The sequence below is a fragment of the Trachurus trachurus genome (assembly GCF_905171665.1).
Source record: "Trachurus trachurus genome assembly, chromosome: 18".
In the NCBI taxonomy this organism is placed as follows: domain Eukaryota; kingdom Metazoa; phylum Chordata; class Actinopteri; order Carangiformes; family Carangidae; genus Trachurus; species Trachurus trachurus.
The window spans coordinates 9,399,446-9,423,791 of NC_139909.1; the positions used below are offsets into that span (position 1 = coordinate 9,399,446).

Below are 24,346 nucleotides of genomic sequence, written 5' to 3' on the forward strand. Positions count from 1 at the left end.
TTATACGACCACAGTGTGGGCTTCATTCAACATCAATGAGGCGATGAGCGATAAGAGTTGGATTTCTTTTGATCCACGGGTGAAAGTAAACACTGACACGGAGTTTGACAAAATGATAAAACCACTGATTGACCCTATTTATCAGGATCGGTCTCAGCTGAACAGCTCCAGTCACTAATGAGACGTCAAAGCTGAAGATGATGAATAAGACGTGGAGCAATTTGTAGCAACAGCAGGTTGAGTAAGTCAAGGATCTACGAACACAACGGCACGTTTCTGGAAGCTGAGTGGAGCTGATTTTTACTTCTGACTCCTAGAAAAGACAAGAAGATGATTTAAAGGGACGCTCTAAAAGCTTTTACTTCGTCCCTGAGGCGGTTCATCTGTCTTTTCTGCAGCCACAGAGAGGTCAGAGGTCAGATGCAACCGCAAGCCAGCAGGAGGATGTTTCACCTCGCTCACAGATGCAATGGAAAAAGGAAAATCAAACCCTCGGCTTCCTCCCTGCGAGCACGAGACGAGATGTTACGATGCACGACGACGACGAGCTGCATCTGCACTGCATTATGGTTTTGGCTGGTGTTTAATAAACAAGTGCATGTACACACAGCCAGACAGAGTTTACTGAAGCTCTGAGCTTTAAAGCCGTTTGTTGAAGCGCAGATGTAGCATGTGACAGTGTGTATACTGCAGGACATACAACTCATGGTTCGTGTGTGTAAACGTCCCGTCTGGACAGGAGGGAGGACGTGTTGTAAATATCATGAAGACAGGAGGAGCGGACGTGATCGCCCATAATTTCTGTTTGTGTACAACAAAAATCTGCTCATTCACTCATAAAAAACAACAACAACAACAACAACTCTATCGTCGTCTATCAGATTGTCAGTGTTGCAGGGATGAGCACACGCCATCATCTCCAGAGCCGGGTGGTCTGGTCTGTGGGAACCGATCCACCAGCTGTGAACCAGTTTAGTGTGACCAGATCTGTGTCACCATAGTTACCACGGAGGCCACAGGTTACAGGTATAGACCATTGAATTTCATGACCTTTTATGCTTTACTTAAAGGGATAGTTCAACATTTTGGCAAATTGGCCCATTGCCATCATCCCTATAGCCTTAGCAGTTGGTTTGTTACCTTTAATTGTCGGTGCAAGCTGTTTTTAGAACGGCGGAGCAGAGCCGTGAGCTGCTCAGAGCTACGCTACGGAGGCTCATGGGATTTCTTGGTTTCCCTCATCAAACTCATCAAATACACAATCCAACAACTAGCTTGCACCGACAATTAAAGGTAACAAACCAACTGCTAAGGCTATAGGGATTATGGCAATGGGCCAATTTGCCAAAATGTTGAACTATCCCTTTAAATATCTATGTATGTTGTTTTAAAACACTGGCTTACATGTATAATTTGAATATATAGTATCATAAATATACAAAGCTGCAACATATAAACATAAACATATATATTAAGATACAAAAATTCCTGATATTCAAAATGTACTGTATGCATTCACAAATTTTACAATGGGAATTTAATACTTATATCTGTACATGTGGTTATACTATAGGTTGCATTTCTGTATGGATTGCACAATATGTGAAGACCGGTCTTTCCATATAAATAAAGTTTCTTCAGGATTCCTACACAGCGGTCTGCTTTAAAAACAAGGCGTCATCACCTGCTTCAAGTCTTGAAACAAGTGAAACTGCAGTGAAAACACAGGGATGTTGCAGGTGATGGATGTCCTTCGTATCGTGCATTGAAAGCGTTTTGTTTTTGCTTTTCTTTTTTTAAAAGAAATGCAGGGACTTAGCTGAGCTTTACACAGCTGGCAGGCGTCGTGGTTTCACACCACAAGGAGTCCTGTCTGGACAAGCCGCCCGCTGTCGGGCCCCTAGACTCCCTCTCCACCACAGGAAACCACCACTCTGCTGTGGCCAACGAGGAGGGTCGGAGGGATTGAGGGGGTTCTCAGAAGTGACGGATCCCACAGGAGGAATCATTCTGGATCAAACTGAAACCGCAATGATACAGGTCGACTGGGGGTTAAGTGTCCCGCTGAGGAGCCATTAGAGCTCAACCATCATCACCGCGAGGTACAGATGACGAATGGACGTAAAGACACTGAAACAATATTGTGAGAAAACATTAACAAGCTGCGTCCCCATCGAGACACCAGTTTGATGTCCACGTATAGGAGACAGTTTGGGTTCAGCAGCCACAGGGTTTGGAGGTTCAATTGCTTGAGGGTTGAAAGTTTCATTCGTGAGACAGGCAGGGGTTAAGGTGGAGATATAGAAAGCCGCTTGATCCCGATCTGCACGGCGCAGTAAGAGGATCAAACACATTAATGCTTCACTTTGTTCTACTTGGGTGTCGGGAGCTCAGGGTTTGAGCTGGGAAATGTAAAGAATCATTGACAGGAACTTTTATAGCAAATCCAGAAAGGTTTACCTGCATTAGGACCTGAGGAAACCAGGTTCACACAGAGTTACCAGACCTAAAAGCCTCCCTGCTCTGGGATTGGTGCTTTCTGATCACCTTAGGACCAGGATGGAGAGGTTGCTACAAACACCGTCTTGGAGGACAATCAGTCAATCAGTCAATCATGCAATAATAAACTACACACACCACTGCTGCAGCTCCATGTTTGTGTTTTGTTTTTTTTATCATGTATGATAAGTACATCTCTTACATTATCGGTCAAACTCCATAATCTTCACAGCTCTGCACTGATGGAAGAGTTGCAGACAGGAATGTGAAGCAGGAACTGTCAGTTCTTGAATCCAGTTCCTCTGGGCTCTTTGGGTATTTGATTGACAGGAGATAAATTGGATTTGGAAGTAATGGTCAATTATTAAATCAACAAAAATCACAATTTTGCTTCTGGACCTTTTGGACAAGATGTCCGAGGACGTTATTTTGGGAAAGTCTGAGGGCTGTTTCTGATCTTTTATAGACAAAACAATTTATCAAGTCATGAAAGAAAGCGGAAAAACAGATGAGAAAATCCAACAGTTGAATGTAAATGAAACTACGTCTTTACAGGATGTACTGAAATTGAGATTCCAGCTGAGGCGAAAGCGTTGATTTAACCAAGTTAACTAATAACACTGAGTTTCCAGTGACCTGCTGCGAATCAGTAACGCACCTGCTCGGGTTAACTACTCATGAAGTGCCGCATGTCAGTGCACTCACATGCGCAGGGAGTTCAGAAAAAGAAAAACATCCTCCTCCCTCACCCTTCACCCCTCACCCCTCTCTCCTTCTCCCTCCCTACCTCCCTCGCTCGGTGAAAAACGACTGGTTTCTTTGAAGACAAAACTAACAGAAGAACCAACAGAGGAACCTGCGAGCTAACACAACACACGGGGGGAAAATAAAGGACACTCCCTGCCAACCACCTACCAACACCCACCCTCCTCCCTCTGCCTCTCTTCTTCTGGTTGGCCTTTGACCTTATCTCTGGAGAGGTTGGGACAAGTGGAGGGAAAGGAATGCTCATCGGACGTTCAACACTAGGTCAGTATAGGGAGAGAGAGAGAGGGAGTGCAGCCAGGCAAGTAAATGCACAACTAAGCTGCTATCATTAACCTGCTCCATTAAAGGGTATGTTATGGGAGAATGATGTGCATAAGCAGTGCATTTAAAACTGTATTTGACTCCCATCACTTCCATAAAAGCACATTAGAAAGGTTCACATAATGGTCAGTGTGATTACCTTGAGCCAAACTTGTCTCCTCATATAGACACCAGACTTAAAAGTTATGACACTGTCCTTTCAATCCTGGATTAAAAACATTGAGATGTGGAGTTGGTTACTTTTCTTTTTAGGTTTTCTTTAAGATAAAACTGACCACCTACACTCACCATTAGCTGATTAATGGTTGTTGAAACTTCATAAACTTCCCAAAGCTAACATTTACATTCAAACACAGCAACACAGGAGTCTAAAGCTCCAAACATTCAATATGTTAAATAAGTGGGTTGATGAACTCAACGAGGGCGAAAAGCTACAACTCTACAGGGTAAGAGAGTTTCACATCATGAAGGAAGCAGCCATGTTGGCCATCTTGGAGTGTCGAGGCGTAAACAATGACCTTATGATGTCAAAGAGTGTCATGGGAAAGTCTGTTAAGAAGGAGGAGAAGGAAGGCAGAGCATTGGTTTAATTTGGTCGTAAATAGCAGTTGAGTTATGGGGAAGAGGCCCCCGGCCCCTTTTTGCTTTCTTTTTGTGTTCTTCCTATTGACAAGGTTATGGTGTTGAAAGAACGAGGGGTTACAAACAACATCTGGGCCACGTTTCTGCTCCTTTATTCCAATACATTGTGATATTTCTTTACTTCTCAACATCTAACCAACTTTATTTCCTTCCTTCTCTTTCCCTCTAAATCATTCCTCCTTATTTGAACTCCTTTCCCTGTTTACCTCAGTCCACCTTTACTGTCTTCTGACTGGTGTTTGGAGACCATTAACAGAGATGGATGGACACCAGAACAACACATTCCTTTCAACTATTTCTTGACAGAATGAACCATGGCCCTGTAAATCTCTAGGGATCTCAACATCCAACTCTTATGACGACTCTTTAGACAGTTATCTGCTGAGTCAAACTACCTTTAATATCATCTTCAACCGATGCTATCTCTAGACCTCCGGATAAAGGTCAGTCCATGGCCGTTTCTTCCAGGTCTGTAGAGGTCAGACGTCCTCCAGGTGTTTGACCTCAGCAGTACCTTCTATGCAGAGACATGCCTTGGCCTCACTTTTACCTTTCTATTTTAAGGTCATTCACGGTCACTTCAGCCAATTGAAGCTGCTATTACCTCACGTAATCCACGCTTGTCCATCCAATTTTGCTTTAACCTTTCTTGATCCATGTTTCGGGATCGAGTCTGGACAAGAGTTCCTCCTCTTCAACAAGAGCATACCCAGATACAAAAAGAAAGAAAGACTGACAGCTGAAAATCACGGTGCTTAAACAAATGATGGTGCTTTTAAAAGAATGCTGGGTAATTTAGGTCTTTTGTTCTCCCTTTTAACATCCAAGGACTGTCGCTTTCAGTAATTGTCTAAGGGAGGGTGTCATTTTCCAGCTGCTGGGTGGCTCCAAATTTGGGATTCAACTTGGTGAAAATGACAAAAATTCGTATTTCTTAGTACATTTTCTTATCTGTCTGGTCAAGAGTGGGGGGTGGGTGGGGGCATGGTCATTTCCTATGGCACGCTAATAAACCCAGAGGTGAATCCAGCACCTGCATCAGTCATCTCTTCTCTTATCAGCCATAAGTCAAAGAAAAGGCACTTCCAAGTCAATAAACAGACACTAACACCTCTGATAAGGTCAGTAAACGTCTCACCCTAACTTTATGACGTGCCGTGTGTCCGACTCAAAAGTGAAAATGCATGTGTGCTCTTGTCCCGCTGAGGAGATTCCTGAACGCAACGCATAACGTTACGTAATTTAAGCCCTGACCCTGGTGCAACATTAGTTACAAACCACGCAGCGCTACTACCTGCTGGTGCTCGGTCACCTCTGACCTCCAGCTCCCACACTGACCCCCTCGCAGCTCAGACCCCTCAGTGACCGGGGGAATTAGGTTCCCACACAGAGGGATTTATGGGTATTGTAGTCATTTAAAAAAAGAGAAAATATGGCTTTGTTTCCCCTGATGCTCCAGGGGAGAATCTGTCTACAAAACAGGCGACCATCTGCTCAGACGGGGGGGCGGGACAAAAATGTGGAGAAAGGGAAATCAATCTAAAGTAAAAAAGGCATTGCAAGGGATCTAAACGTAAACTCCAGTGGCCTTTGATTCACTAAAAAAGTAAAAAATACACCTGTTGTTCCAGCTTCAATCATTAACCGATCTTTACCAAAGACAAATCTGATTGATCGGTTTGGATGTCTAGCTCTTACACGATGGAGTCACCGAGTTCAAATGAGATGATATGAGGTGGGAGGGAGGGCGAAGGGGGGGAGAAGAGTGAAAGAAAATGGGGGGGAGGGGGGATGGGGGTGAGGAGAGGAAAAAGAGGTGCAGACAGGTGTGCGACCTCTTCAAGGAGCTGGAGGGCAGCGAGGGGAGGGGGTGGCGGTTGTGTTTGGTGGTTGATGGGAGGAGGTGGGGGGGGGGGGGGGTAGGGTAGTAGCTATGGCGATGACATGGAATGCTCATGTCGCCCCTGGCAACAGTTCATTAGCTATTAGCTCTCCCAGGCTGATGGGTCCTATGGGCCCAGACCTGTCCCCCTGCCGTCTGTCACAGATTCCAGGGATCCTAAATGTCACGACGAGGAATGCCGGTGGGATCGGGAATGCCAGGAACATTCCTGAAGGGAAAGAGCGCGGGCGATGATGAGCGCACCGAACCAACAACCCAAGGGGTAAAAGGTGACGTTCTAGGAAAGGACCTCAAGGTGTCAGGATGTCAAGCATCACAGCTACATCTTAACAAGTCCAAAACTGACATAATCCGATAAATGCTCTAGTTTTAAGAATGTACCGTAAAGGAATGACCAAGGTTTTATGAGTTCTCCAATTACAACACAAATTTCAGAGAACGCACACAACTCTGGTGATTGCACCTCAACATACTGTGATCAAATATCCTTTAATCGGATTCATAAACAGACTTTTTTTAATTTTAAAAAAGGACAAAAGGGTTGGACTAGATTCGGCAGGTACTTCTTTAGGGAAGGATCTGCAACATTGCCAGTAGATTTCATAAAGTTCATTCAGTCTCTGATTCATTTCTGCATGGGCTTCCCTGTTTGTATCTTCTTCATTTGGAGTCTGTATGTACTTTTCTTGTGTGGTGGAAATTTGCTGTGACTTTCCACAACACTTGTATGCTTTATGTAAAAAAAAAAGCACAAGATGACGTCTTTGATTGTCTTATTTGTCCAAGAAATCCCCAAAATACTTAAATTTAGGATATCAGGATTACTATTTGCCCAGTTTTCCCAGTTACACATTTTAATGTAGATTTAAAACAACTAAATGAGTACAGTATGTTGAGCTGACTTGTGTCTCTAAGCTGAGGGGGGTTTGGAGGCCCTGTTTGAAGGTCAGCGTGGTCGTGAAGAGATTTTCTTTACAATAAAAGCAGAGGTTGTTTTGAAATATGCTGTTAATAAGCTTATACTGTGGACAAAATATTGCAAATACCTGCCTGTTCCATTACACAAGCTGAAAACGTGCTGCAATGGGGAAGTTATCACCGCTTCCTGACGTCACTGTTTAACAAGGTGTTTCAGACACGACAAAGACAAATATGAAGAGGGTAACACCAGGATTTGTAAACCTTAAGTTGACCTCAGGTTTGCATAAAGGAGGTGAAAGTTAAAAAAACACCTTCTATCCTCACTGACCTTTGCACAATCAGAAATGTCAGCACATGAAAACCTGCAAATCACACTTCTAAAAGGTTTCCTGCCACTCAAACTCGATATCACCTCATCTTCTACCCTGCAGATATGACGAAGCAACACAGTGTCTTTTCAGTGCGTTTGGGCCCTGCAGGTTTCAATCCTCGGTTGGCCTCATCAAGTGTGCGACTGTTTGAACAGCGATGCCTCCGAGCCATGAATCTTCAACCGATGTTTAACAGCTAATAAGGTTAGAAAGATTTGCGACACAGTCTCCGTTTGATGAAGCAACCCCAGTCGTTTGACATACAGGGTGGCGTGACAGGAGGTATGTAAGGCAAAGTGTTTCGGTTCCACATCGTCGCTACAAGGCGGTGATGCTCACCGTCAATGCAAATATGTCAATGCACTGTTCAACATGCAAAGTGCGGCACCGTGTCGCTGCTTGAGGAGCACATCAAGTACACATACCTACTGTACCTACAAGCTGACAAGAACCAGAGAACATGGCCAGAGGGGCAATAAATGTCTTTACTCTTACCTAATCAGGTTAAAAAGAGAGAGAGAAGATGCTCTCTGTGGTATGTTTGTTCTCATCATCACGTCCTCAGTGAAGTTCATCCTCCCACCTCGGGCTGGAAACATCCAATTTGATTTGACCTCTTTGGATCTTTTTCTATGGTGTTTGAGGTCAGTCGCTTTGATAGCTGACCTACTTTTGTACCCAGCTTCACCCTCATATTTCATATCATAAAGAGAATGAAGTAACGTTTGTCAAAACATCAGAGCATTTAGAGTTGGTCTAATGTGTGAAAATTTGTGAATAAATGGCAACTTTTTCTCAAAAACAATAAATAATTTAAGTTGCGATTCAAGGATTAAGTCTTATGGTCTTTATAACTAAGAGGATGTACATTTCTCTCTCTTTTAAATAACATTTAATAGAATTTCCTTGGTTTCTTTTTACTTTAACCCAACAAAACATTGACATTTTACAGACAAAATGATTAATTGATCAACCAAAATATCAATTTTTGGTCCTTTACTTCCACCCATTTCTAGAGTTAATAAGATAAATGGTTTGAAGTTGATGAAGCCCTTTTTAAATCCTAACAACCAACTCAAACTATCAGAGATTATTTCAGTTCTGTATCATGTATTCGTGGACTGGAGGAGCTGGGGATTGAACCACCGATCTTCTATCTCCATCATCAGAGAAATAAATTGACAAATCAAAGAATTATGACCTTTTACTTCAGTAGAGCTGAGTGTGAGTGATGTAACTTTATGTGCAGAAACAAGAAAACACAACATGATGCTGTATCATGTAGGTCAGGTGTAACAGTTGCAAACTTCCTAAACTTCCACTGAGTGTGTGTTTGTACTCTCATCTATCCCACACACACACACACACAGTAACACACTGACCATTCACAGAATAATGAAACCTCGCCTCACCCTCTTCCACACACACACAAACACACACACACACTCAGGCTGAAGCTGCTCTCTGGCCAGCTAGTGAGTGAGCTATTTTAGGAACAAGAGGAGCCGGCTAAATAAATATGTGAGGGAGGGGAGGTGGAGGGGGAGTGGGGAGTTGGGGGGGGTCAACTGCTCTCTGTTGACAAACACACTCCCCCCCAGTTACATGACACCTCCAGCTTAGAGCAACAGGATGATGCTGATCAAACAGCAAGCCAGAGCAGAGAAATCTGAAGTCGTTTCTGACGCGATCGATATGATGGCGAAAACACGTGAGGTTAGAAACGCCGGGGGGACGGCCGTCGTGTTCACGTTTCGCATGCAGTTGGCACAATGATCATCTGTCCCCCCTCATTAGCGGCCGTTTTGGGGCCACGGTGGGCAGCAGGGAACGGAGCCAGAGCACTAACTGAGGCCCTTCACTTCACAATGAATGGAGTTAAAGCTAAAGTGCACGGGGGCTCAGGGTGAAGTTGAAGGGGAACGGCGCCAGAGCTGCAAAGATGGCCGACCCTTGTTCACTGCTTATAGAGAAGTTAAACTGAGGTTACAAAGTTTATTCTTTATCAATCTTCTTTTTTGCTTGAAACTCATTTTCTGTGCAAAACTTTCACATTTCACATCTAAAATGTAAATTAATTTACGCACAGGCACTTTGAACTTTCTCCAGATCTTTAAACAGGTTCATCAGACGATGCTTTGAGGGAACTGGGCACAGAAACAGAAAAATAAAATCTCTTTGATACGTGCGATGCTATCAGTGCACCTGCCAAAATCTGTAGCTATTACACCTGTTTGCGGTCTCTCAGCCAGGTGAGAGGTGTGAGTTTGTGCAGGAGAAAACTAGGCCAAGGGTTTGTTTTTTTTCGCAAGGAGCGAGAGCTAAGGTTGTTTTATGGGCTCGTGCCAGAGGACAGAGCGACCCAGTCTCTGAAAATATCCCCCTCCCTGGGCCTTTAACAGCAGCGGCTACTCCCTCGTAAACATGACTCTGTATCGCTGTGGGAGTTCTGCGCAAATATCTCAGTGGCTACAGGTGAGAGGACCTAAGGTTTTTCTTTTTTTTGTCCTGCAGGAGCTGAGACTGACTGCTGCTCATCAGCGCTGTCAGCGATGATGGACGGGGCTGGTGGGGGTTCAACCACAGGGCGTGGGGTGATAGCTTCACACTCAGTTACAAAGAACCGTAAATTACAGCTGACTGATGTGGTATTTTCCCCCTGTGGACAGGCCAAGAGACAAATTGGGAAGTCGCTCTGATTTACAACGGTTTCGCTGATTGACAAAGGTTAGTCAGTGGGTGATGAGTGAAGAAAAACAGCCTCCACTGTTTTGGGGCTTGACCACCCCTATAGCATCTCTGTGGGTCGCTGTAAATCCATAAAGGACGTTCATTCGCGTGACAGCGAAGTATGAAAATCACCAAAACACCCAGAGGACAAAACGAAAGTTTCACAATCTCAATCTTTACCTTTTATTTTCCATCTACCTCTTCCCACTCTATTGCAATAATAAGAATCTTATTTATAGCCTACAGCATGAAGCACAATATGTTGTCCAATAAAATGCGACATAGCAGATGTGTAGTTTGAGGTCAGACGTCTAGGCATCAAACATTGTTTTATGGTATTAAATCTACAAGTTATTGCCTTCGTATATGTGTCTGCCCGTGCAGCAATAAGCTGTGGCACTTCCATAGCCAGAGGTTGTGTTTTCCTCAGAGCTCTGGCATCTTTAACTTTGGCAGCTGCTTCAGTGGAGTTATGACTACAAAAGGAGGAAACGAGACAAACACAAACAAGCTGGCAACACGGGCAAGAAATCCAATAAAGAGAGAAGGAACCCAGTGTTATGCCAGGGTTATGTCATTTATAGGAAACTCAGGGGAGGACTAAGGGGGAGGGAGGGGTGGTGGGTGGGAGTTACCTGGATGCCTGGATTACCTGGCTGGCACGTCGGAGGGAGTGAAGGATGAGTGTGAGACAAAGAGGTGGAAAAACAGAGCGGAGGTTTCCATAATTACAGGGACAGGCAGAGACACAGTGAGGCGGTAATAGCACACAATAACTGACACATCTGATGTGCCAATGATAGTGTTCCTATCACAGCGGGACATCCATTGGGGGAGGGGGCTGTAGCCTGCGGTTACCGCGGCACAGATACGGTAACCATGGACACAGGGACTAGGACAAGAGAGGCGGGAAACTGGTCCTGATGTAAGCTATGAAAAATTAGCAAACAAATGAATACAAGCCATGTATCTCCAAATGTAGTGACATTGAAGTTTTGTATATTAGCGGAATAGCGTTGCCAAATAAGCCAAATAAGCTAACTTAAAAATCACTGGCATTGCTAAAAAAGCTAAATTGCACAGTCGCTGTTTTTCTTTTGCTAATAAAAAGTTGTCATTTCAGAGGTATTTTCCAGGAAATCAAGCATCAGCTATGAGTTATGGAAAAAGAAATTACAACAAATGACATCATTATAGGCTACATCCCTAAATGCTACCTAGCTTACTGCATAGCTAACAGGGCTAGCGTAAATCTCCTTTTTGAGCTATAGCTAGTATCACTGAAAACAAAGACAAGTTAAAACATACTTCGTGCCTCAGTGGGATTAGACAAACAGAGCTTTTAGTCGAGCCGAGTGGGAGTTCGCACTACCATGCTAAAGGTAAAGTTAAACAGGATATTAAAGCTGCAGTGCACACGTTTGTTTTGGTTTGGTTTACATTAGCTGCCAGTCAGCCAGCTACAAAGCGGGCAAACGTCTGCGCCTTCTCGATTTCTCTACCTACAGCGGCGACGGTGTGGGGTTAAGTGTGTAATCTACGACTTGATTAAAGAAACATTAATGGTAATTAGATGGTCGCTCATATAAACGCACACCTTGTCCCAACCTGGGCGGCTCACCTCAGACCGTCACCGCAGTAAACTGACAAACAAAAGAAGATGTGTTCCCCCTGCACAGGCATGCATATGATAATTGCAGTGAAGAGGCAAAATGTTTGACTTTAAGGGCTGATGGCAGTGCCTAATGCCAAAGTAATGATGTTGCAGGGGAGGGAGGGGGGAGTGGAGCATCAAAGGGAAGAGGGAATTGAACCTGTCAGGCTTCCTGACTTCAAAACTAATGGAAAGTCCTCAGAGGGGTAAAGTTGCGGTGGTTTCTTTTAAAATTGACATCAGGGGTACAAGGTTTCTGTGGCTGGAAGATCACACAGCAGAGAAAACTCAGACTTTGGTTTCTCAATGAGAAACAGTTGACTAGTCCATTCACAGAAACGTAGAATTTTCTCAAGCAAAAAAAAAAAAAGATTTCTCTAGTTCCAGCTTCTCCAAAATTAATGTCTTTCATGAGACACTTGAAAATGTTCTCTATTTGCTGATTATTCCTGATTTTGACAAAGAAAGTGAACAACACTAATAGGATTTAGCAATATTAGTGTCCATTGAAGACTACCTATCTGTTTACCTGAAGGATTGAATTCTGGCTCTATTTTTGGTCTCCACCGACTCCTGATGGAAATATCTTTGTCTTTAGCTGCTGATTGGAAAGCTAGACTTTGCCTGTCTGCCGTTTGTAGCTGGCTATGCGCTGTAAAGCCAGCTTGTTTGCAGGAAACATCTGCACAATGCAGCTAGAAACAGGGTTGTTGAGACTGCTAAGACTGAAACAAAACAGGAAAAGTTGTGCAAAGGTTTTAAAAGATACAAAAAAAAGTTGCCAAAGTTGCCAAAAAAAACGTGTCCAAATCGAACACAGGCATGAGCCACTTTTGTGAGTCAACAGGGGCAAGAATGTGGTGAGGCATTGAAAAGTAAAGAGAGGAGCAACAAGTGGGGAGTCTAACAGAGACTAAATACACAAAATAAAGGGAGAAAAGAAAAGGCAGACAGAGGAGACAAAACCCAACAAATGAGGAGAAGTAGATTGGAGGTCTAATCCCTCTGAAGTGCAAACAGCCCTGAGGGGAGAGAAGGCATTAAGGAGAAGGGACCGGGCACGTCCAACAAGCTAAGACAGAACTCCCACTGAGCATCCAGCCAAACACTGCCCCACCTCAGCTCCTCTCTGACAAACCTAAAGACCTTCATAAACGCCCCCAGGCCCTGTAGATATAGAATACCCCCTCACTCCCTCCCTCCCGCTTCTTCCTCCTCCCGCTCCCCCTAAATCTTCTCTCTGCTTTCGCTCGTCTTTCTTTCACGAGAGGGCCCGAGAAGAAGCAAAAAACACAAAGTGCGACGGATAAAAATCTGGAGAGCGGGGCGGTGGAATGCGAAGCCGTCGGCACAGTCGCAAGCTCCCCCGCCGCCTTTGTGCTCGCCGTGACCCTCCGACCTCTGGAGTTCACCGCGACCAATCGGGGGACAAACTGACAGCGTGCGCTTCATCAAAAAAAAAAGGGAAAAAAAGAGAGGAGGTGGGGGTCTGATGTGGCCATGGCAGATGGAGGGTGATGATGTGGTGGTGACATGTGGTGAGAGTTCGCAAAGTCTCTTAAACAGCTGCCAAGACTCACAGCGATCTCAATCAACCGAAAACACAAACAGAGAAGAAAACGATGACGAGTCAATCATTGTTAAAGGTTAAATAAAATCACTTTATCAGGATTGCGAGCGTTCTTCTTATCAATTGATCCCGACAAGCTGCTGCACATCTTCCACCGCAGATAAACAGACCTTTCACGGCTTTTAGGCTCAGCTGTCACAACATCGGATTTACATTACAGGGTTATCGGAGCCAAAACAAGAATCCAGAATGGCAATATCACAACAAGATCGATTAAAAAAAACAGTTTGAGAAGGCCAAACATCTGCCATCACCATATTATTGGAAATACAAGTATCGGATTTCAGGTAGACTTGTAAACATGACAAGAAGGAGAAGCCAGTGATGTAGCAATAGTGCGACTGGATGGATGGATGGTAAGAGAGATAAGGAGAAGTGAAAGGAAGGGCAGGAGGCAGCGACCTGTCAACACCTACACCGACCCACCTGTGTCCTTCTATTGTTTTTGGATGCGTTCACAAATGTCTAATTGTTCCAGAGAATTACAGAGTTTGCGTAAAAAACATTCCTCAGAGCTACAGGCAGGCCCGCGCACGGCCCGCCACCAATTATCGTGAAGGTTACTGTCAGTCATGAGGAAGGTTCTTGGTTTTAGATGGAAAGCTCATAAAGCTACTGTAATAGATCGGGGTGGAAAATGCAAAACACTTTAACCAACAAGCAGAGAAACACGGACAGATGGGATGTGATTGATTGGATGATTATCAGCTGCTATAAGAGTCCAAACACATGACATAGCTACAGTAGCTCAGCCTGGCTTTGGGTTGGCCTTGTTGGAGATGTGGTTGGGGTTGGGGTTTACCATTTGAAAGGTGGCACTTTTCTCCATTTTATTATGATTCATAGATTTAACAATTGATTTAAGTAATTGGGAGATTAATCTGTCAGTAGCTGCCTCCCTGATAAGACGGCTAACAACCACAAAGGTGCTAATTCTGGCTCCGTTTCAACCAAAAGTTGTAAAAGTCGTCTTCCGAATGGGTGTCTAGAAGTCTGACGACATGAAGTGTATTACCCTAAAACTCTACAACTACTCTGGTGCGTTCAGGTCCCGAGCATCTCTTGTCTGCTTCACACATGGGAGCCTCCCGTCCTCAGATTATCTGTCTTTGTCTGCACTGCTGTGGCAATAAATAGCTCCCAAAAGCCGGTGTGTCCTCTTACAGAGGGTATTTCCCCAAAGGAAAACCAAGCTCAACGCGTCTTTCATCCCACCTGCTCTGAAACACACACAAACACAAGAGAGACACGGGGTTTTTACGGGGATGGGGAAGCGCACCGGTGCACGCGAACGCCACACAGGTAGCGGAGCCTTAAGTGTGGGCGTGGGAGAGGAGCAGCGGGGGCTTTTCAACGACACGTTAAACCTCCTATATGCGGTTTACAGGTTTCCTAAAGTGCTTTACGCTGACTGTATATAGGTTAAACGTAAGGGCTGCGTGAACAGCAGTGGCCTTTTATCTCTCACATTTCAAAACAGCATCTGAACTTTTCCATAAACTTGACTAATCTCATCCTGACCCAGATCGTTGGCGTCTAACTCCTGATCCCGAGCAAGAAAGCCTTGGGGGAATGTAAACCACTGCCATCCAGGAACAAGTTGATATTTAAAACCAACACCCCTGAAATATTTAGTACCTGACAGTTCAGCCATAAATCATGTTTAATTAGGTTTGACAGCTTTTCTCTGCACTACAATCATGTGTTCAATCTTTTTTTCCCTTTACCTGTCACCTTGTGTTTCACTCTCGCAGCAAAAGAAACCGATCGTTCTGATTTTGTCGAACGTCAAATTATATAAAACTGAGTAGAATTTTTAATTCATCCAATTATGAACCTTTATAAAACGTCTTTGCATGTGTAAAGTACTTAAAACGAGTCAATTTAATCATGTAAGCACATGTTAGCTAATAGAAGCCCTAAAAACCTGCATTTCTATAGCTACATGAGGTGTGACTGAACTAAACTGGCTTTATTTCTGCCCTGAGGGGAAAAGTTTTCAACTAAATCTGAACTGTGCAAAGGAGGAGTGAAGAAAATGCAGAAAAATCCAGCAGCTAACAAAGAGCGAGACTAAAAATGTATGCTACATTTGCACGTAAACTAATGAAAGCACTTAAATACAATGTAAACTAACAATTATTTTATTAGCAGTCAATCTAATAAACATGTTATTGATTGATCAGTTTCTCTGTGAGTGTAAAATGTTGGGTAAAATCAAAAAAAAAAATCATCTGCAAATTGATTGTTTATCTAACAAACTGTCCAAAATATTCACATATAACAAAGACAAGCAGTGAATCTGCACATGGGACCTGGAAACAGTGGATGTTTGGCATTTTTGGTTGGAAATGGATTAAAATGTTCAATTTAATCAACTAATTAGTTCAGCTGCCATAGTAAAAGAAAGAAAAAGTGGGAGCACTGCGAGGAGTCGGACCACTGCCCACAAATCACACCGTAAATCAACATGTAATGAGCTGCGTGACCTGTGGAAGCAGCGGGTGCAAAGGAGAAAAAAGTGATAGGAAGGAGGGAGGTGGGGAGGTGAGGTGAGGGGGAGGGGGAGGTGAGGGGGGATGGGGTGGGGAGGGGGACGGGGGGGTAATAATGAAACCACAAATCAGGCAGTGATCAGTCGCCTCACTTAACGTTTCTGGAATGTTTCAGCCTATAGCACCTGCGGGGAGTGGGAGATAGTCCGACAAGTCCTGCCAAGCTCTGGAGGAATTCAACAGGAGGAGGAGGAGGAGGAGGAGGAGGAGGAGAGAGCTCCTACACTCATGGTTTGTCCAAGGACACAATAAAACTCTTCAACAAGGACGTTCCCAGTGATTCTGAGACTATAATTAATGAACAGATATTAAGTCATATAGGCTATTCTCTTTAAATTGGTGCTGAAACAATCAGTTGTTTAATTGATTTGATCAATCAATTAAACAACTGGAAGTCATTGTGACAATCATCAATTACCTGGAACATGGAAAACACGTGTTATCTGAATATCTTTCTGTTTTGGATGGTTGATCAGGCAGATTATAATTCAAACGGGCACTATTGATTAGTAGAGATGAATGTGGACAAATAAATGAATAAATAAACATTATGAAAAACACCTAAAACATGTGGACCTGTTGACTATACTGTAGCTCTCCATCAACAATAATTAAAGTCCTTTAAAGTTTCCTAAACTTGCAAATACACCTATGTTCACTCCTGCAGCATCTCCAGGAGGTCGGATTTGTTCAGATGTTTCCTTACAACCCTCATTTGTCACTTTATGTACATCATAGATGTGTAACACTCATCCATCTCGCATTCCAACCAGAAAATGTAAAAGAGTGCATTTCTGGGTGATTTCCTCACTGCCAACTCTCTGCTTCCCGTCTTTCCTCCTCCTCCTCCTCTCTCCTCACCTGTGTGTGATGTTTTCCCTGTGCCAACAGCTGTGTCAGCCCTCGCAGACACTCACAACTGGATGAGCTCCTGCAGATGCTCGCCAGCTAAAAATAATGAGGGCTACGCAAAAGACTTGTATAGTGGTCTGGGTTTGGGCTTCACAATAAAGCTGATTTGTCCATACGTTTAAATGAAATGTGCAGTAATATGGCTCAATATAGGGGCATCGTGGGTTGAGGATGTGCCCCATATGCAGAGGCTACAGTCCTCGCTGTAGCCGACACCGGCGCAAATCCCTCATCTATCTCAATTATCCTATCAATTAAAGGCAAAAAGACAAAAAACTATTTAAAAAATGGCTTGATAGGCTATATGTGTATTTATGTTACAGCAAAACTAGCCAGCAAACCAACTATTCAAATGCTACACGACTCTTAACCAAAACAAAAGTTAGTTTCGTGTAGACATGCTTAGTTTTGCTAACAGACTTTTTGGTTCGATAGGTAACAAGATGTAACCAGATCAAACTGCTGCTGATTTTTAGCATCATAAGTAGCCAACAAACTAACAAACTAAATGATTTTTAACCAGTTAGCTTATTCTGGACACGTTTTAGCTCAGAGAAACTTTGGTTAGCTAGCTCACGAGCGGAAACCTGGACAAAAAACTGGTGATTTTAGCATCGTAACTAGTCAAAAAACAAACTAACCCAAAAAAAGAGTGGAAAGTTTTTTTTTTTTTTAAGTATATCTTCTCTAACATGCTTACCAGAACTTTCCAGAACTGAGCAAAGTAAAGTAGCGTAAAGAGCTGCTGATGCTAATGCTGGCTATGTAGAAATGGCTAAACTTATATAGCTAGCACCTTTAATGACACCTTTGAGGATAATAAAAAAAGAAAAGGAAAAAAAGTCAGTCGCCAAAATATGTTTTTTGTTTTTTTTCCCCTTATCATCTCATGCTAAAATGGTAACGCAACATTACTACACGCTGTCTGGCCATGAAAATATAATATTTCCAAGGACGCAATATCTGAGTGGTGGGTTACGTAATCGTTGCCCAACTTATTTTGATTTGCATTTGTGCATTTTGAACCGTTATCTTCTGCCCCCTACAGAGCCAACACTGTTTTTGAGATGCTATATCCAGTCAGAGATAATCAAGTGTGGCTAAATCTTGTGTTTACTCTCATCTGCCAAAAAAGTGTTGGTGAACAACGGCACAGTAATGAAATCTGATCCAGATGTGAACAAACACCGACACTTTGCTGGGTCACCGCCACATCCTCACGGTTACCAGGGGTTACAACAACCGAGACCACCCAATGAACTCAACACGACGAGTTTGCATATCCACCCAGTCACATCTACGGCTACACACACTCAGAACAAGTGGGAGGTGGGGAAGTGGGTGGAGGAGTCAATTCAAAGTCAATGCAGCTCCATCGGCCGCCTGAGGCCTATTGAGACGCAGGAAGCTGCTTGAAGACTTGACACCGACAAAGGTTGGCGGTTCAATTCCCAACAACACAAGGATTATAGCTGATTTTGTGCTTGAAAATTGCATCATCAAATAAAACTCCAACCTTTTCTTATTCAGTCCTTTGAATCCCTGCACTGTACTCATGTAATGCAATAATCTAACTCTTATTTTCAGTTTTATTTCAATGCATGTTTTCATGTAATTCAACAGTTTATGTGTACACTTTCAAACAGCACTAATATACTGATGAATAGAAAGTGATATCTGCTTGCATACTAGCAGTGCAGAGCTACATCCCTCCCTCAGCCTGTATAGGTGTGGCCTGTTGCGCCCATCAATCTCCATATCTTTAATATTCAGTAAGGGGGCGGGGCTTTAAGTGCAAATGACTGAGCGGGCCCACTCAAATATGAACTGCTTTTCCAGTCCCTGAGGCCACGCATAAAAACTGAGTCATGAGCTAAAGGTTTAAAAAAGAAAAAAGAAAAAAAAAATCATCATCCACACAGTTACAAAACATCTGGGAGAGTCATATCTGATCGAAACAGAGGTGAAACAGTAACATGAGGTTGTTCTGTTAAAGTTACAGAAATCATTCAAGAGTTGTGTGTCTTCCTCACGCACACACACATACACACACGCACGCACGCACGCAAACACACAAACACTCACACAACGTGACATGGAGGAGTTAAACCCACGTCTAACACCTGCAAGGTGCAGGATGAGAAATAAAGTCTACGTGGCCTATAAATAAAGTTTAATTCAATGCAACACGAAGCTTCTGCAGGTTTGAATTGTGTCGCAGCATTAATAAATTCAAGCTGCATTTACAGTACGTGCAATGGGAAGTAGCTAGGCTAAAGTCTTCTCCAGCAATTAGACGGTCACAACTGCGTGAAAATATGAAAAAACAAGAAAGGAAAAGTGTTCGGCTTTGGTTTATAGTTTGTAGTCTAGTGTTAAATAAACGCAGCGGAGAGGCTCTTCACCTGAAGGAGAGGAATAGTAAACAAATGGGACTTACTCCGTGCGCAGATCTCACCGCCAAGGCGACTGCAACCACACAAATCCTGCCCAAAGGAAATAAACACATCGGTCAGTGCGGTTCCTCCGGCAGGTAGAGGCTACGAGGCTGCAACCTGCGCCGGGTCTGGAGCCTCTGAAGCCGGGCAGCGCTGCGGCGGCTGCTGCGGCGCCATGCCCGGAGAGTTGGACTCAGTAGAAATGAGATTTGAAAATTTTAGAAAATTAATAACAATAAAAAAAAATCTTACAGTAATTTCATTTTGAGATCCGACGGGCAGGAGAGGGAACCGCAGGTCGTCGCTCTCGATCCCCCTGTTGATTTCACCAGCAAAGCCCCTCAAACGCGCTCATCGACAGCTCCAAATACCCCCGTCATCTACCCGGAGACACACAGGGAGAGAAGGAGATAAAGTAGTCCCCCCCAACACACAGTCAGTCAGACAGACAGACAGACACCAGCTGTATCCACACACACTCACACGTACACACTCCACCGAGTATTAAAGCCTCGTCCGTCCTCGGTTTCCCGGTGATTTGTTTGATAAAACCAGAGCTTATCCAACTCACCCAAAGTTGCAGCGATGAGGTTGCTGCTGCTGCGCTCTCCGGGCTGTTGCGCTTCAACTCAGCAGCGCTGCAGCTCAGAGGGGAGGAGGGGCCAACACATGTCATTCATGCCCCCGTATAGCCTACCTTTGGGTATACAACACGAGGATTTTCAGTCCTGCGCTCACACACCAGCAGGACCTCTGCGCGCTGCAGCGTCCCATCAGTCTCTAAGCACAAAGTTTCCACCATGAAAAGTAAAAGAATATAAAGAAATGATTGTATTAAAATAACTTTAATATCATGAAACTCAACTATATTGACTAGTTTCCACGTGGAATCAATAAAAAATACTATGCAACATCAGCACCAAAAATAATCAAATCTGCCTCTTATCACTGCAAAAACTCAAAATCTTACCAAGAATATTTGTCTTATTTCTAGTCAAAATGTCATTTCTAGTCAAAACAAATCTCATTATAGCCTACTTAAAATAAGACTCATCACATTAAAAAGTAGCTTGTTTTTAGACACTTTTTACTTCTTTCAAGCAGATTTTTACTTGAAATAAGTAGAAAAATCTGATAATGGAGAAAGTTTTTCTTTCTTATTACAAGCACAAAAAACTTGCTTTCACTGGCAGATTTTTCTACTTATTTCAAGTGAATATTTGTTTGAAACAAGTGAAAATGATCTAAAAACAAGTTAATTTTAAGGTGATGAGTCTTATTTTAAGTGGAAAGATATTCGTTTTGACTGGAAATGAGACAAATATTCTTGGAACGATTTTGAGTTTTTGCAGTGTAACAATGAGTCTTTATTTCATCTCTGTGATATTCATGTGGGAGCTCAACACAGCCGGATTACAATCAGTCCTATATCTGTGCGTCTATTTTGAGTAAATAAAATTAAACAGCTTCTGAGCTGCTGTGTCATGATCCCAGGTCTAAACGTGGTGCCGACAGTAAAGACACCGAGTGACTCGGGTTGCAAACGTCCTCTTTTAGCTCCTGAATGTTTCTATTTTAGTTCAACAAGGACCTGAGTTGAAGTTTTAAACACAGTTCAACACAACAGCTTCATTCTTCTGAGGATGGATTTGTTGTTTTAGATGATGCTAAAGTTCATGTTTCTGCCTTAAAAAGAAGCCGGTCGTCTTCTCTGTGGAGCTCGTCTCCAGGGATCCTTCCTGGGGCCACTTCACTTTTACACTTAGTCGTATCGTTTGCAGACAAATGTTGGATTTTCACTGCTGTCTGGATCAATACATCGTCCCAAACTCAACCCTGACCCTGAATGCACCAGATGGAACATTCAGTGTCTCAAAACCTTCTACAATCGCTCTATGATCACGTTGGCGACTTCTAGAGCAACATCAAGCTGCTTGAACGTCTCAGAACAGTTGATCACATTGGATCAATAATCACATCCAGACAACAAACATGAAGGAGAAGAACACATCTATTCATGAGCTACAACACTCTCCGTGACCCCGGGGCCTGGACAGGTCACCATGCAGGTCACAGGGCCACATGGGCACCTGTGGACACTTTTTAAGAGTCGCCAATCGACCTTGAAATGAAACGCTGCAGATCCAGGGATCGAACCCAAAACATTCAACTGTACTCACCACTGTTCCTCTGTGTCGCCCAAGGAAAGCTCAGTTTGATATCTTCACTTCCAAACTTTTTCATGTTAAAGACACCCTGAGGAGTTTGCTTTTGGTTATAAAATAGTCTCATATTAATGTGGATGAATCTATGTTACCCACTTGCTAATGGGTCCATTTTCAATAAATATATCGTTTCGTCTTTATCGTTATTTTGATCATATTTAGTGGTTGACTCGCCCAGCATTTCCTAGTTTCAGTTTCCGACCATAAAAGCAGCCGAATCGCCGTTTATGGTCGGAAATACAATGGTATCTGATCGTCTTCCAACCTCCAACTTTCATTCTTGATGAATGAAAACATTCTTGGCAAATGTTTTTGCTTTCGTCCGTCTTGCGCCGGTCCAAGAGTTTCACCGTGCACACGGAGGCTCATGGGAAATCTAGTGTGAAAACACATTGCTTTCCAAAACTCCTCATAGTCCCTTTAAAGATTCACCGACATGTTGCTGTTTTTTTTTTTTTTTTTTGGGGGGGGGGGGGGGGGGGGTTCGTGACGATAACGACCATTACACCACAACTGGAGCTTCTTTCACCTCAAGACGTCGACCAAGACTTAAACTCCTCAGTGACTCAGTCAGTACATTTACATGACACTTGAGGAAACTGAATTATTGTCTTAATCCGCTATAACTGGACAACTGAGTGCAGGTAAACGTATTAGTCCGACTAATATCGGAGTTCTCCAACTCCGATTAAGACGTGATTGGAATTGGACTTTCTCCAGCATGTATACGCCTTAATCGGAGTTTAACTAGACAACGCATGTGTGCCTGCTCCACACCCCCCGCGCTGGCGTAAGAACAAAAACATCCAAGAAAGCCGGTCGCAGAAGATATTGTTGTAGCTCAAAATCACCATGGCCATGAGGGATTAGCCTCGTAAACCAGCCTCTCGCGGAAATGCATTTCATTTCATTTCTCGGGAGAGTCTGGCCTCATCCCCCCTCTAAGCGTCTGGGGTGGGCGGCAGCTGGGCGGGAGTAGTAGCAAAGACGGTTTAATATCTTTGGTAGTAGCGTTGACAGACAACCCCATTCAGCCAATCAGCAAGTTGGTGTAGTGACGGGGCTTTGCACCAGTCGGTCCCTGATTGGCCAACGTGCTGTGTCAATCACAGCGGGCGACGCTGATTGGCTCGGCCTTCTGAGGGTTTCAGTCCAAACGCTTACAACGGGGATGAGGCCAGACTCTCCCTCGGAATGAAATGAAATGCACTTCCGCGAGAGGCTGGTTTACGAGGCTAATGAGGGATAGCGTGCACCTTATCTGCACAATAAGTAACACGCACATTACGTATGAGATGAACAAAGCTGTACGATTAACCATCTTGCTGTTGTTCGCCTGGCTAATAGATCAACCGGAAAAGACCGCTGAAACGACGCATATCGCCACCTGGTGTTGAGGAGGAGGACACGTTCCCGTCAGTTATTAGATTTTCTCAGTTGCATGTAAACTGGGACAAAGACAGAAGTCCGATTAGACGCCAAAATCGAATTTTGATTCTAGCTCGATGAAGCTGTGCATGTAAACGTACTGACTGGTGTCTGGTCCTTCAGTCAGTCTTCAAATCTAAACAATAAGTCGTTTTTTCACTCTCTCATTCCACTCGTATGGACATTTCCTCAAATAGCGATCGTTGTATCATCAGGTTTTAGGTACAACAGCTTCTTCATCAGGTTAAAGCTGTAAAGGTTCTTGGTAAAGATCATGATTTCAGTTAAGACCCATAAATATGATGCATGAAGGTCCGACCTCCAGAACCTCATCATCCCTACATTGACTTTTGCATTGTTTGTACTATATCACCGCACTTCTTCTACTGCTCCTGCATAATAACTTCAGCCACTAGATGTCACCTAAAAACAAAAAGTAACTACATCATGATTGACTCTTTTTTTTTGGCTTTCTCAGAAAAAGAGCTTGTCCTAATCATTTCTACATTAAGTGTCAATCTTCAAGTCTCTTTTGCCATCATTCTTGTTGCTTATGTATTTACTTGTTGTATTTGCTAATCTATGATTTACTTATTATATATATGAAAATGTTGTATACTTGTTTTATTTTACTCCTGGGGCTTAAAAATGTCAAAAGCCGAAAAGATCAGCTCTGATTTCTCAGAGATACAGGCCACGTTAACCTTTTACTGACTTGATGCTCTTGAAAAAATATCTATCTATTATTAGTATTTGAAAAATTCTGCCTAAGGCCCTGTGTGCAATTAAACAAACCTTTAAACCCAGATAGAAATCAGCCGAGAGAGAAACATGATAATCTGATCCGGGATCAGCAGTGACATGTCTGATAATTAACGTTAAATATTTCCTAATGAAGTTTTAGCTCCATCCAAAGGGAATCAATCTGCCCCTGAAATCTCAGTCGATCACTTTCATGTGTGTTTGTGGAGGTTTAGATGAGCTCATCCACAAAGTGTCGGTTGATTAGTCACAGTCTGTCTGTCTATCTGTCTGTCTGCTGACTCCAGATCAGCACCTGTGAATAAGTTCATCATGCACTTGAGACGAGGGCAAAGAAAGAATGCAACAGTAAAAGGAGTATAGGAAAAGATGATGCACTTCACTTATAAAGGAACAAGGAGAGTTGATTTGCCTCTCCTGCATGTTGCCAGCAGCATCCCTCTGTCAGGAGTCAAGAGAGACTATTTGACCTTTAATAATCGGACAGGAATGCAACGTGTTCGGGCGTATAGAAAATGTCAAATAAAGGTTTAATGCCAAACCTTTTTTTTGTGCAGCCTGAGGCGCTGGGTAGGATCGGATAGGCA

General features: G+C 43.4%; 1 protein-coding gene across 1 annotated transcript in view; it reads right to left on the reverse strand.

The window, feature by feature from the left end:
* Positions 1–21,588, reverse strand: part of col4a6 (collagen, type IV, alpha 6) — a gene marked incomplete at both ends in the record, with an annotated part of 125,963 nt that extends 104,375 nt beyond the window's left edge. Inside the window, 3 exons of the mRNA XM_083993040.1 lie at positions 19,347–19,392; positions 19,597–19,660; positions 21,525–21,588. Of these exons, the coding sequence (XP_083849166.1) occupies positions 19,347–19,392; positions 19,597–19,660; positions 21,525–21,588 (174 nt within the window). The remainder of the gene's footprint in view (positions 1–19,346; positions 19,393–19,596; positions 19,661–21,524) is intronic.
* Between the last annotated feature and the right edge of the window lie 2,758 nt (positions 21,589–24,346).